Below are 13593 nucleotides of genomic sequence, written 5' to 3' on the forward strand. Positions count from 1 at the left end.
CGCATCTTCGCGCTATCCTCCCATCTGTTCAATTGCCCTTAAGCGTCGATTTCAATTTTCAAATAACAGGACCCTGAAAAGCAAAACATCCAGATCTTGTTTCATCACTGACAAATGTACTACTGTAGACATGACGTGTATCATCATGCGTGTATGTATGAAGTCGCGAAATGAGCTCCTTTTGGAATGGATATTGTCATATATCCCCTGGGCTACCTCCCAGCACTGCACAGTCTATAATTGAACCAAACCCTGGGTTTTTTCCATTGTTAATGCCGGCTACTCTAGTGTCATACTCAACTAATCAAAAAGTGAGGTGATAAAAAACAGCGCAGCAAGACATGATGGAAGAGATCCCTATTTACTCATTTATGCCTCAAACTGATCGCTCGCCCATGAAATTGTCTGGGCGAGTTTTTATTGGATCATGCCCGGATAGTGGGTAAAGTGTCCGTAATCGGCCTTAGGGAATGTCCCTACATCTCACCACTGCATCTTTGGCCTTCGGGGACAGGCCTTCCTCCTACCCATCTGCCGGGGACCCGAGATCAAAGTCGCCGAGCATCAGAGCTACTTAATCCTGAAGTTGACTCCAAGGCTTGTACGGGGTCTGGTACTCCCTGGGAACTTCAACAAGCATGCTTCACAGCAGTCCTGTGGCAGTAGGCTGCGGGGTCTGTGCTTTCCATTACAACCCCACGTCCGTCTTATATCGAACAATACCTTCATGTCGCGCTTGGGTTTTTGTCTCCAAATAACCAGAATTCATCAAGTTCCGATTAAAAAACCTCAGGAAGCTTGCACAGCACGATCTTTGCCTTTGAAGTGTCCGTATATTTGATATCATTTGGTGAGGAATTATTTGGAACAATCCGTAATAATAACAAAACGGTGGCTGGGAAAGGATATCACATGATTTTTTTTTCAACATGAAATATTTTTTCAAGAAATATATATCGATCGATGGACTTATTATCTCGATTGCTCGAGATAAATATATCTCGATCGCTCGAGATAAATAACTCGATCACCCGAGAGAACATCTCGATGGCTCGAGTTATTTATCTCGAGTGATCGATCGTGGTTGGATGTGAGGTGATAGGGGGCATCCTGGACTAACATCCCATACCAGTCGCTACAATAAAGAACTCGAATTTTTAGTTCCAGCCTCACCCGAAATCCACTCCATTTCCCATCTTTGTTGGTTTTAAAAATGACAATTGCGGGAAAAAACGGGATCTAAGGGGGACGTGGTTGGAGTGAGGTGATAGGGGGCATCCTGGACTAACATACCATACCAGTCGCTACAATAAACAACTCGAATTGTTAGTTCCAGCCTCACCCGAAATCCACCCCATCGAGATATCTCGAGCAATCGAGTTATTCATCTCGAGCGATCGAGTTATTCATCTCGAGCGATCGACATAATATCTCGGGCGATTGAGATAATAAGTCAATCGATAGAGATGTTTCCTGAACAAAGAATGTTTATATTTTGACGCTACGCACATTGGAAATTAATTTTGGTGATGGAATATTCCTGTCCTACTACTTGGAGAACAGAACCACATTATAGTCATCTTAGCAAGGTATTATGTGGCAATATCTTCATTGGGGCCTTCCACCAAAGAACACGTAATTGTGGCCTTAAGAACCAATTACCACATTCCGACAAATAGTTGTATCTTTTTTTCAGGCGTCCATGACAGGACAAGACCTCCATGACATTGGTATTTTGATATTACATTGTTTTCAGTTTCACTGACGCCAGCATCAATACCTCACGTCAAGTTTGGTTTAAAAAACTTACCATTTAATTATCTATCTCACTGTTTTGGGGGGGAGGGGGGGAGTCACAATTGTAATTAGTTGCCGATCATGGTAGAGTCATAAGGTATTCCCTTGCTCGAGATTTACCCGGGCTACAAATATACTATAGTCTAATGGCACTAAATCTGTAACTAAATGAACTCCTCGACTTTGGTTGCTACGACCCCCAATCATTTTCTCATTCCACTTCTTACGTTCTTACCTACAATTAGCAATGTATACAGTGTCGCAATTCAGCGAGATGACTGAAGGGTTAAAAACCTGGCATTCTATGTAACTCAATCAGAGAGTTTACCTGGGTCTTGTTTCCACAATCACCTTCTCTAGTGTCAACACTATCAAGGTATGTTATTGCTAAAACAATGCCAGCTGCACTCATGTTATGAGTGCATTGATTGCATCTTCTGCTATTATATCAAGGAGAAATTGACAAGCTTTGATTTCTGTGCTGTTGTCTGCTACGATAACACCTTTGGACACTGGGAGGAATCTCTTGGTGTGATGGACTTAATTGTTAGCAGAATCATATAAGTGTTTCGGAAGGGAAGGACACATGTTTGGAGCTGAATATTTTGAAGTTATTGAGGAATTAAAGAGGTAGTGTAGCCGAGGTTTTCACATTGTGTGTATTTGTGTCAGTTAATGTTGTTCAGGAAATAATGTCCACTTATTATTGGGCAGAAGTTACTTCTAGATTGCATGCATGACATTGTGTGATGCCAGGAAGCTTGCAAGAAGTGGATTAGGCATTGTCCAAATTATAAGGATATTATAGTGGTTTGTCAGCTCGTGTCTTGTCATGTGATAATCAATGGGGTTTCTAACCAACTGAAATGGTGAAATATCATCAATTAAAGACTCCATAGTGTGAGGTGGATTGTTGATTATAAAGGACATATGATCAAAGGTCGGTTTCCTTGAAGATTAAGATGGGTCCCAGTGGGTGATTGGCGACAGGTTGGTCGAATCTTGGCACCATATTGCACTGCTATCTCTCATCATATGCAGTGTATTATGTTTCTCATATTGTATTCATCAGCAAATTTCTTTGGCCAGCATGAAGGGTAAGAAAAGCTGTAGACGCTAAAGAGGATTGTGTCTGACGTTAGCTCCCTACTGTCTTGTCCTTTAGGACCTTTGTTGATTTGATAAGTTGAGTTATCAATCATCCAAATAGCTTGACAGTATGAATTTATAAAATACCCAAAGATAACCCGCATTGTTATGACTAAGTATTAGGCGATTCTCACTGTGGCAAATAATGGCAACCCTGATAGTATTTTGGTAATGTTCTCTATATAATTTCCTGGCGGTTCTAACTGGTGCACCATTGTTGAATTCATCCACTTCAACCCAGGAACATCCTCGACTCCTTTTGAAACTGATCGTCAAAGATTGCCGCCGGCGTCCCCTGCTGGGATCTTACAGAATGAACGACTGTGACTTGTTCATAAGTGATGTGTTTGGTTTTGCGTGAATGGGGGTCTTGGGTCGCGACCATGGGAAATTTGATAATGGTGTGAAATAGTATGAAAGGGACCACAGTTCTGAATGTAGGAAATTGTCAAAGAAGTAGGGTTTCGTTTCCGGAGTTGCAATCGTTTAATTCACCCCTGCTGGTACCTCTCCGATTTACTATAATTTGGCTGATTGGCCTATTTCTAGATTATTTTAATTTGAAGTTTTTAAGGTTGTGTTGTATTTCCGTTTGTTTTGACCAGAATAGGAGGATCTGAGAATCATTGATATTCTCAGTAAATTTCGTACTCGGCTGTTAAAAAACTTAAAGCCAGTCTCACTGCCTTTCAAAACTTCCCCTGCTGTACACGTCCGTTTGAAACATGATGATTGTATACCTTTGTAGATTCTTCAGCTTACCACCAGGAGGCATCCAAGATTTTTAGTTGAGTATTTCAACTGATCCTTGCAAGTTTCTCTCATCATCAAATTGACCTAGTGCATTACTTGGAACCAAATCAAAGATATTCCATCAATGGTAATATTATTTGGCAACTTTCTCTAAGAATTTTTTAAAGAATAAATTTGTACCTAATGCTAGTTGACACTTATTGATTTTTACACTTGTTTGATCCATCGGAAATCGACACCGTAAAAATCGACTTTTGACTTATCAACTGTTCTCCACACTGCCAAATCAAGTCATGCAGACCATAATACGCCATAAAAAACAAATTAAGTGCTCGTTATGAGCTTCGAATGGTTACAAATTAAGCCAGAATTTAATGACTAAGTATGGAACAGTGGAATGGCAATCCCAAGAGTCTGAGCAATACGATGCTAGTCTAGAACTTGAGCGGCAAAGATCGTCGTCTCCACGATCAAGATGTATGAGTCATGGTGTAATACTGGTCGTTGGCAATGATCAGTTTGCTCAGAGAAAGTCGGGTTCATATTGCTCTGATATCAGAGTGTTGCATATTTCTGTGTTGTTGAGTTGATGATGTAGGTATGGTGTATTAATCAGTATGTTCCAATTCTCTTGCTGTGCTGCTCAAAAGGATTGTGTAGAATTGTATGATGTGCTCGTTTTTGCATCGAGAAAAGGGGAAGAGGGTCCCTCTTTCGATGTCCCGTTGAAAGTGCCCCTGTCCTGATTCCATAGAAACAATTTCCGACGAATCCCAGTGCAGTCTGCTGTTCTCTAATCTCATTAAAATACGGGTGTAATTTTTGGCCTTTTCCGGTGTCCCGAAATTGACCATCTTCTTCGCAGTATTTGCTATTTAGAATACACCACTGACTAAAGACTGCACTAATTCGCACGATAACCTACCAAGGAGTATTCTGCTTCAAAACTATTTAACTGATCTGAAATACCCAGATCTCCATGGAGCAAATTCCAACGCTTTTGCTCAAACGTTCAATAACATCACCAATCTCCCATTGGCATTTTAGGTAACTTGTACCATTTGGCTTAGACAGCTCTCAGGGCCCCCTGGGACATTATTATAACACCGCTGAATCAGAAAGGAGCCGCAAGCTTCACCAGGGAAGTAGTCCTTTTCATGTGGACCCTTGGGACCACAGGATAAAATCTTTCCATCTGAGTTCAAAGGACCGGCTACTTATTATGATGTTCCAAATGTAAGCTTTTATTGACATATTGACCATCAAAACCCTCATAATGAATAGAAATAATTTGTAAATTTACACTTATTTTGGGTACTTTAGTTTATATCGCAAGAGTTAAGTCCAAAGTTGAACAGAGGTATTCTATTAATGAAGAGGAAAGGCAAATTACTTGATTCTTCCTATGATTCTGGCTGTAGTCATTTGTGTTACTCCCCCGGTCATTACTGATATGCTTTCGCTCCGTATGCTCTTTCGCATGATGTAAATTCTCAGTTCAGAAAGAACGTCTTATACTTGCAGTGGGTTAACTGCGATATCTATTCAGGTTTATTCACAGATATTTTTGTGTGTATTCATTTGATATTATCAGCTGATTGTAGAAGTCCAGCCGTGAGGCCATGGCCAATTTTCACTCATTCATAGTAACCTTTTGACCTCCACATGCTGCCATCTACCAGGCTAAAATGGTACCGTGTACACCATTAGCCATGGCTCAAATGTCTGCACGATTACCATATTACCCACGATGCTTGTGCATGATGAATGTGGCATCACATGCACGGTGTGTTGGGATGGGATAGGAGCCCACGAGTATGTAGGGTGCTACTAATGTCAAAATCGGGTGTAAGGAAGATTTAAAATCATGACTGGAACTTAGGATAAATTTATATCAATTCTGAGGGAGTTTGTAACTTTTCCTTTAACGTCGGCCTGTCCCATTCATAAGTGCGAAAAGTTTTTAACTGGGACCTTCTGATTGGAGGTTTCTGTAGGAATATATTTGTGATTATCATTAGGGATCTATGTGAATATGTACATTGGGGAACTAGATTGAATTGGATACTTTTTAGGATACCCTGGGATGAAATAATGTTGGGATACTCTGAGATGCTTCCCGGTCAATTCTGGCCTTTGATGACTTAAATAACAAATTGAAGAAAAATTACTACAATTACGGGATTTCTCAGCAATGGCGGATTTTATCATCTTAAAAGTAAGTTTTATTTCTTTCAGAAAGTTTTTCTGTATGTTTAGAGTCTGTTTATTATCTATGCGATTGTGAGATTAGCATAATGACATGATAATGTTGGCCCTTTCAGAATATCATAATGTACATTGGATGATTTGACTGCATTCATGTGGGACAAGGGTTATTCAGTGGTTAAGCAGAACACTGTTTAATTTCAACTGTTGACATGTTGTCACGCTTAATGATTATTTGCAAGTAGGTCTATGTCTGATTTGATAGGAATATTGTCATTGATGAATTACATTTAACAGAAAGTTCGCTTCCATGATAGCAGTTCACTTATTCTTGTATTTGGAATCATCGTTTGAATTTAGGGACAGTTCTTTGTATTAAGATATGCTCTCATAAATAATGCATGAAATTGTCACGGGGACCTACTGATGCTGATGTTGTCTGGTGGCCCCAAATGACTTATTACATTAGGCTTGTACTGTTTGTCACTGGGATATGGCAGTGAATTGTCTTGGCTCATAAATCATATCAATCTGCAGTTGCAAGATAACTGAAAAAACATTCTCGTAAAGTTTACCTAAGATGTTTTATTAACTATTTGTCAACTACAGATTGTGTAAGGCAGGATTTGTTCACTTATCAAATATTGGATACTTCATCTCCATTGTCGGTATTAATGATAATGGAATTATTAATTGCTATCCAATTGTAAAATTATCAAATGTGTCACCAATATTTATCACATAAACTTAGACTTCAAAGAAACTTCCTAAAATCACAAGGTAGTAATCCTGTCCTATGCCTATCAGCTGGGCCTTGACCTGTAGATAATCTAGATAATCTCTACAATTAAAACTAGGACGTACTTTGATAGTTGTAACAAGAGGCTTTTCGAAAAGTGTATCTGCTAAAATATGTACTATATAATCCCAAGCCGGAAATGCCCCAGGCCTTCTGATGTATCAAGACTTACTTGATGATTGGTGAAAACCTCAGGATCTCATGGAATTAGACGCAAATTTCAGTTCGTTACGATCCATTTCCAATGCTTTGTATTACCACCGAGTAAGAAAACACAATTTGCAAAGGCCTACTCAAATCATCTTTTAAAAATCTCCGAGACTTAGCTGGCCAGCAAAAAAAAGACCTAAAGATACTGACCATAGATATAGGAATAGTTATGTAGATTGTACCAGTAATGTTAAGGTAATTGGTCTTGGTGGAAAACAGCTCCTATTCGTCAGCTAGTCACTTTGTCAGTCTAGAGTTTTGAAGAATGCATGCAGGGTTAGCATATCCTTCAGCCCTCAACTTCCATGAAATTTCCATCAGCCTTAGGGTACACATTGCTATGCCATTTTACTACAAAAGCCTAGTCTAATTCCCATTGCTTGGAGACCTTTGTGATTTCCATAAATCCCGTTAAGGAAATAAGGGCCCTTTCAAGGGCTCCTTTAACCCCTGCAGCTTAGCATTCAGACCACTGCATTGCTGAGAGCTAACAGCTGATTTAAAAGCAACAGAACTAGAAAATGTCATAATTTGCATGTTGAGCAATTATTTTGGGGGTGACGATGTTGTGGTGATAATGTAGAAAGTATATACAATCTGCTAAAAATTATGATCTACTTCACTGGAACAAGCACGCCAGGTCAGCTGCTCGAATTATCATTGTTATTGTTATGAATTTGAGAAGGGAACCCCATGCCCCGGCTATCATATCAAAGCATGCATTGCTATGTGAAGAAAGCGGCTTTGGGATAGAACATCAAAGCTATGGTCGAACAATAGCAATTGAGAACTGTTTTTACTGGTATTCACTCCATGGACAAATAAGCTGTTATGAGCTTGGCACTTTGAATGGCCGTGGTTTAGCATGTGGTGCCCGGATACAGCTGGTCACTTGCCTGACTTGCTAAGACAAGAATGGGCGGGGAAGATGAGAGGATAGTGGACCAGATTTCATCCCGGCAGGCCTATTCAGAAATTATCGATTGGAGCAAAGTTGTCAATCATAGGTGATCTTTGATCTTTTTTATATATTCGAAAGTTATTTTTATTGCTGTTGATTTTTGCAGCTGGGTTTCGGTTACATTGTCGAAGAGATATTTTGGCTGTGGATGTCTGTAGACTTCCTCGTCAAATGATTCCTGCATGATCCACCTATTGTATTCTAATAGGTCATCAAAACGGAACCGAAGCTAACCCGAATGGTGGCAGGGGATGGAAGCCAAAAAGCCCCTTTGTGGACGCAAAAGCATGTTCTTTCATGCAGATTTTGGACGATTCGAAGACTAATTGAGGCCATTGGAAAGACGCAGATTGTACTAACTGATTCGTTAGACAAGAGTATCAAGTCCATAGCACAGTTTGCGTTCACTGAACCCATATTGTGAAACACACTTACTTTAGACGACAGAGCAAACAGCAAGGTTTACGCTTTTGCCAACAAATATTTTGTTGTTCACCCTTCACATTGATAAGACAATAAGGGAAGTAGAATGTCACACAGGTACTAACGTATTCCTGTGACAAGTATATCAAACCCCTATAGTACTGTTTACAATTGCTAAACCAAATACGTTTCTCACAAATATACCAAAATGATTGAACTCTTCAACACACATCAAAGAATAAATATTGAATAGCAATATTGTTGACCCATTGAGTGGTGCACCATATGGGTGATAAGCAAATGACAATTTCTGGTTACTGTCACCAAGACTTGAAACAAACATGACTGAACAAATCGATTTTTATATCCGTAAATGAAAATGTTGCAATTTCGTATGTAAGTTTGAACTCTTACCGAGTGCTAGGGTTTTGACAAGAAATATTTAAACTTTGTTCGGGGTATTTTATCTCCACTCCTTTTACACTGACTTAAGTGGAGGTCTGTGCTCAAATAAAGAAACAAGCTGCTATTTCTGTGTTTCTGAAGCAAAGCATTCAAGTCAATCTGAGTCGCGAAATCTAAATAGGTTTTTTGTGGCAAGTGTTTTTCTTGGCCCAAGCCATACCAAGTCTTTAAGTTTATTAAGTACCATAATATGACATTAAATTGCCAATTTGTTGACTTTTCAATCTATTTTAAACAGCTTTTATAGGCATAGATTATTGCAGGAGACACTCGGTGGCCATCAGTCTCGTTAGTTCTTGTGATATGTGTAGATAACGCATGAATGATTCGCCTTGTGCATAAAGTCATAATCTGGAATTAACAGATGAGAAGATCTTTTGATCTAGAATGATCTGCAGAGAAGATATTATAGGTGTAACATTTGTGCGAACTTGTAATATCTACAAGTTGTCTCGAAAAAAGGACTCGGAGTCAACCTCGAATCTGCACTTTTACAGGACGCGATATGCATACATCATAATCATGTGTAGAAATATTCTGAAGCTATAAAGTGCCATCTGGCATTGTTAGATGGTCCTGCAATTATCATCACCAGTTATTCAAGGGTAGCTTAGCCTTTGGCGGCGCATTGAAGCCTGGGTCTTGTTTAAGTTGGTTCCTGCATTGCAATGCTATTGTTGTGTTGATATCGGATACCCATGTGCCATTCCCGTTAACTGAGAAAAAACTTGAAATTCTCCCATCCTGAAATATGAGTGATTGAAGACCATATTTTGATTTTGCTTAGAATCCAATATTATTTGCAAACATACCCTTTCACACACATCTTCATTTATTCTACAGTTCTCTTCAGAGTATCCAAACTTGAACTAGTGCAAAAATAGAACCGTCAGATATTTTAACGGAAGATAGACATTGCAAGGCAGCCTTCTGTCTAGGTTGCTGGTAATGGGGTGAACCGGAGCAGAAACGTATAAGAAATCGAAGAAGTTTGATTTATTACTCAATCCGTTGGATTTCTTTTACTTGATTTCACCACTTAATCGGCAAAAGATGTCCGAGAGGCTTGAGTTAGTCGACTGTACATTCTGTGTTCGAGACCTTGTTAGAGTATAGATAGAGGTGGTAATATTAGAGTGGAACTTGGCTTTGAAATATGGTTCAAAAGGAGTTCTAAATGTTCTAGTTGGATTTACCCTGGTCTTATCCAGGCCTTACGATGTACACAGTGGTAATTTTTCTTGATCCCCCTTTTGGGTCAAATGAATAAGATACAACGGACTGTAGTTCCCGTGCATATTGTATTTCTGCGTGTAGTGCATCTCATAATGGAAGAGTCGTGTCTATTCAGTTATGTGAGTTCATGATGGTAAACTTTGGCTGCCCATCCATGGTCATCAAACCTCTCGTTTTGACTGCCAAACTAATAGGCAAATAAAAACTGCAATTAATGTAATTAGCAGAATAAGCACTCCCATGAGTTTCAGTCATTAAGTGCAAGAATGAGTGAAGAATTGAAAGGACATTTTGCGATAATAAAATAAATTATTTTCTGAAGTTGGAAGTATTTGGAAAAGATAAAAGTTTTGTCTGCGAGAAACTTTGCTTGTTGCATGTCTGAGTACAATCTACAGTTGTGAGACTACTTTGGATAGACCATGTGTGAGCGTTTCGATCATTTGACATTTCAAAGACACTTTCGACCACCTGGAAACTTACAACTCCCGGGCAAGCACGCATTTTATTTTTCGATGTTGAAAAACTTTTAAATCTGCAAATAGTTACATGCAAAAGTCCAATTCAGCTTAACTTGACTAAGATCGCTGTAGATTCCTATGCATTATCTACAAGTTCAAGGAACAGGTGATTCTCACAAATTCTGTTTAAGATTTACTTTATTTGCCGCAGGATGTGGATGGAAAAAACGATAGCGGCATGAGGCCCATGTTGTATGTCAACATTAGGCAAACGATACCCCAGATCAGAAAACATGCGGTGCATTTTTCTCAACTGTTAAGCAAAGTTGCATTCAACTTAACTATCCAGATTACCTGTGCATTGCAGATATGCAAAACTAGATTAATGCATCAGCAGTTCTTGTTCATATAGACTGGAATGGCCAACTGTTTTCACCGTTCTATCCACTAGCTCCCGGGATCAGAACTGCGGGTTACGGCACAGCTAACGAGACACGCATTGCTCACTATTAACCCGAGAACTAGCGCAGGTAAAACAAGTAAAACATCGTAGCCTTTGAAGTTGGAGAGTAATTCAGGAGAGACCTAGAAAGCTGTGTAATGTAAGATTCAGTTTGTACCAAGATTTCGGTATCACCAGATCATTCTCTGTACATTTCTGTACGGTAACATACATGAGTGAATGCAATTTCATGTTGGAGTGGTTGCCTCTGGCAGAAGTTGCCTGCCTATCTTCTGTGAACTATTAGACCCCCAATAGGTGTTAGGATTTGACTATTGCAGGTGTATTAACTCATCTTGGTAGTAAAGGAAGAAATGCAATTCAGAATATCTCGTCTTCATTAATGAACGCTTGGACAATTTTTCTTCATATTAACCCAATGAAGAATTTGATCTGAATGCAATGAATTTATGGCACCCTTGTTTTATTTGACAGTTGACAGACTGAACTATCACACAGTTACTATCAACATAACCAACATTTCCCTTGCCTAAAAGTGATCACGATCTTGTAACAGTCATTGGCAGTGGTTGGGTGTGGCCCCACTGCTGTCTCTCAGATCATGACCCCCGCCCCCTCCCCACCAGTGCTTCAGCAAAAACAACAACAGTTCAGTGCACTAGAATGTAGAGTATGCACTTGTCATGATTCTGACAAATACAAATGAACAACACAACTGGTACGCGCCATCACCCGCAATGTGTCTGCACTTAATTACCCTCTTTCTCGGCCTGGATTCCCAATCACTTGTTCAAAGTGCATTATTGGTTCACTGGTCGGGCCATAAAGCTCTCCATGAATTCCCCAAAGATTTCAATTTGACAACTGGGACGATAAATTGTCTTCCCATCAGATATGGCTCATTGATGGTGCAACTAAGGTGGCTATGAAATCAACATGCTTTGGGTGTGTTGGGTGTGCAACATGCACAGATTCGTCATCACGTGCATTGAGGGGCCGGCGAGGGATAATGTGTGTCTCGTCTGATAATATGAGTCCTGTCAGAAGTGGTGAAATTACACAGGTCTTTGTCATAAAAATTAGTCTGAACTTGCATGGATATACACTTGTTTTTGAATTCGGGTTAAGTTTTTATGGACTAGTCACAACACACTGTTTGTCCAATGAGCTACAGGGATTCGAATGGTCATGTGATAAAAGTTATTGATCCTTTCCTGAATGTGAAACAGTTAAATCACCAATTCTCAATTGCAACATCCCCAGCAGACCCGAACTTCCTACAAGCTGCCGATAACGCAGGGAAGCATGGCTCGTCCATGATGGATGACATAGAATCATCCTACTGTGCGGTCATCCTGGAATTGTGGAACACACCCAGCATGCCATAAACCATCCCGCCGGACACGACTTGGGCTATAGAGTAAACAACTTCCCAACTAGCTCCAGACATTTTTTTGGTTCTGTTTAGGAATTTGCACTTTGGCATGAAGTTGAAAATTCCCCAAATATTCTGCAGAAAACAATGATGTATCATATGGTCTATCTTTAAAAAAAAAGTAATTCCGCTCAATTATGTCATTAGCTGCATTCAATACCTTGCCTATGCCCGAGTATGAGAGTATTGATATGAGGGGGGTAACTAACCTCCCATGCAGCCGCCATTATACACTTTTTCAGTCCCAAGCTTTTTGCAAAAATGGTATTTTGCTGATAACTTCATGCTCTCTCTGCATCATTGCAATGGTTGCATTAAAATGATTAGTATCATGTGCTTATTTATTCTAGCAGGGTTGATTTGGGCAGCATTGAGCCAACCAGCAGCTTCCATTGATCACTCAGGCACACTATTATACATGTTGTATGGAGCTGCTTGTTATCATACCTGATCTTACACCTGAGGGGCTGGTTCAGAAAGAAGGCAAAGCCATCCCTCTGGTCATTGCAAACACATTACTAACTACATCTACAACTGCATCTACCTTTCAACAGGATTTCTTTCTTTTGCTTTGCTTAGGCTTGCTTTCTGCTACAGTTTGGCCTTTCAGCATTTCAGCCAATAGTTAAACATACTTCTGACCTGTTGACCTATTTTCCGAGCTGAACATTGGATCTCCTTCTTATGAAAAGGTGTTGAACAATATGGTAGTAAGTAAGACCCCATGACTTATCTCTTTTGAAAGAAGTTAGGGGTTGAGCCAAGTCAAAATAGAGGATGACAACGAAATATTGTATCAACAGTGGCACTGCGTCCCTTTCCGTTCCCCAAAAGTCCTGCATTGTGACCCCTTTGATTTACACTTTGCCTATAAGTTCTATGATGAAGTTTAGCAAGGTAGCATCTCTCAATTTCGTTTATGCGCTCTCACTCATTAATCGTGCCCCATACTGACAGACCTAACATCTTCTCCATCCAGCCATCTCAGCATGGATCAATCACTGTAGTCATATTGATAGAAACAGAAAAAGATTCTGTTTTATCACTATTTACATGGTTACTACTATTTTTGTTGACCATCCAGCTAGAAAATACTGTGCTTCTTTGCAATGGAGCATGATAGTTCAATGAAAGGATGTTTTTCTCACTTTGTTCAAATATGCGGCTACACTTCCATTTCCTAAATAAGAGGTGGTAGGTTTTAGAGCCTGGGATCTATTTGACCTATTCTTT

At 39.7% G+C, this 13593-nt stretch overlaps 1 protein-coding gene across 6 annotated transcripts in view; it reads left to right on the top strand.

The window, feature by feature from the left end:
- The window catches only part of LOC135490636 (E3 ubiquitin-protein ligase PDZRN3-B-like), a 284538-nt gene that overhangs the window by 134777 nt on the left and 136168 nt on the right, over positions 1-13593 (top strand). The window contains exon 1 of one of the 6 annotated variants that reach the window (XM_064775918.1): positions 5434-5917. The exons of the other annotated variants lie outside the window; for them this stretch is intronic. Within the exon in view, the coding sequence (XP_064631988.1) occupies positions 5894-5917 (24 nt within the window). The 5' untranslated portion in view covers positions 5434-5893. Of the gene's footprint in view, positions 1-5433; positions 5918-13593 lie in introns of those variants that run through there. 6 annotated transcript variants of the gene reach the window in all.

Source organism: Lineus longissimus, chromosome 7 (genome assembly GCF_910592395.1).
Source record: "Lineus longissimus chromosome 7, tnLinLong1.2, whole genome shotgun sequence".
Classification (NCBI taxonomy): domain Eukaryota; kingdom Metazoa; phylum Nemertea; class Pilidiophora; order Heteronemertea; family Lineidae; genus Lineus; species Lineus longissimus.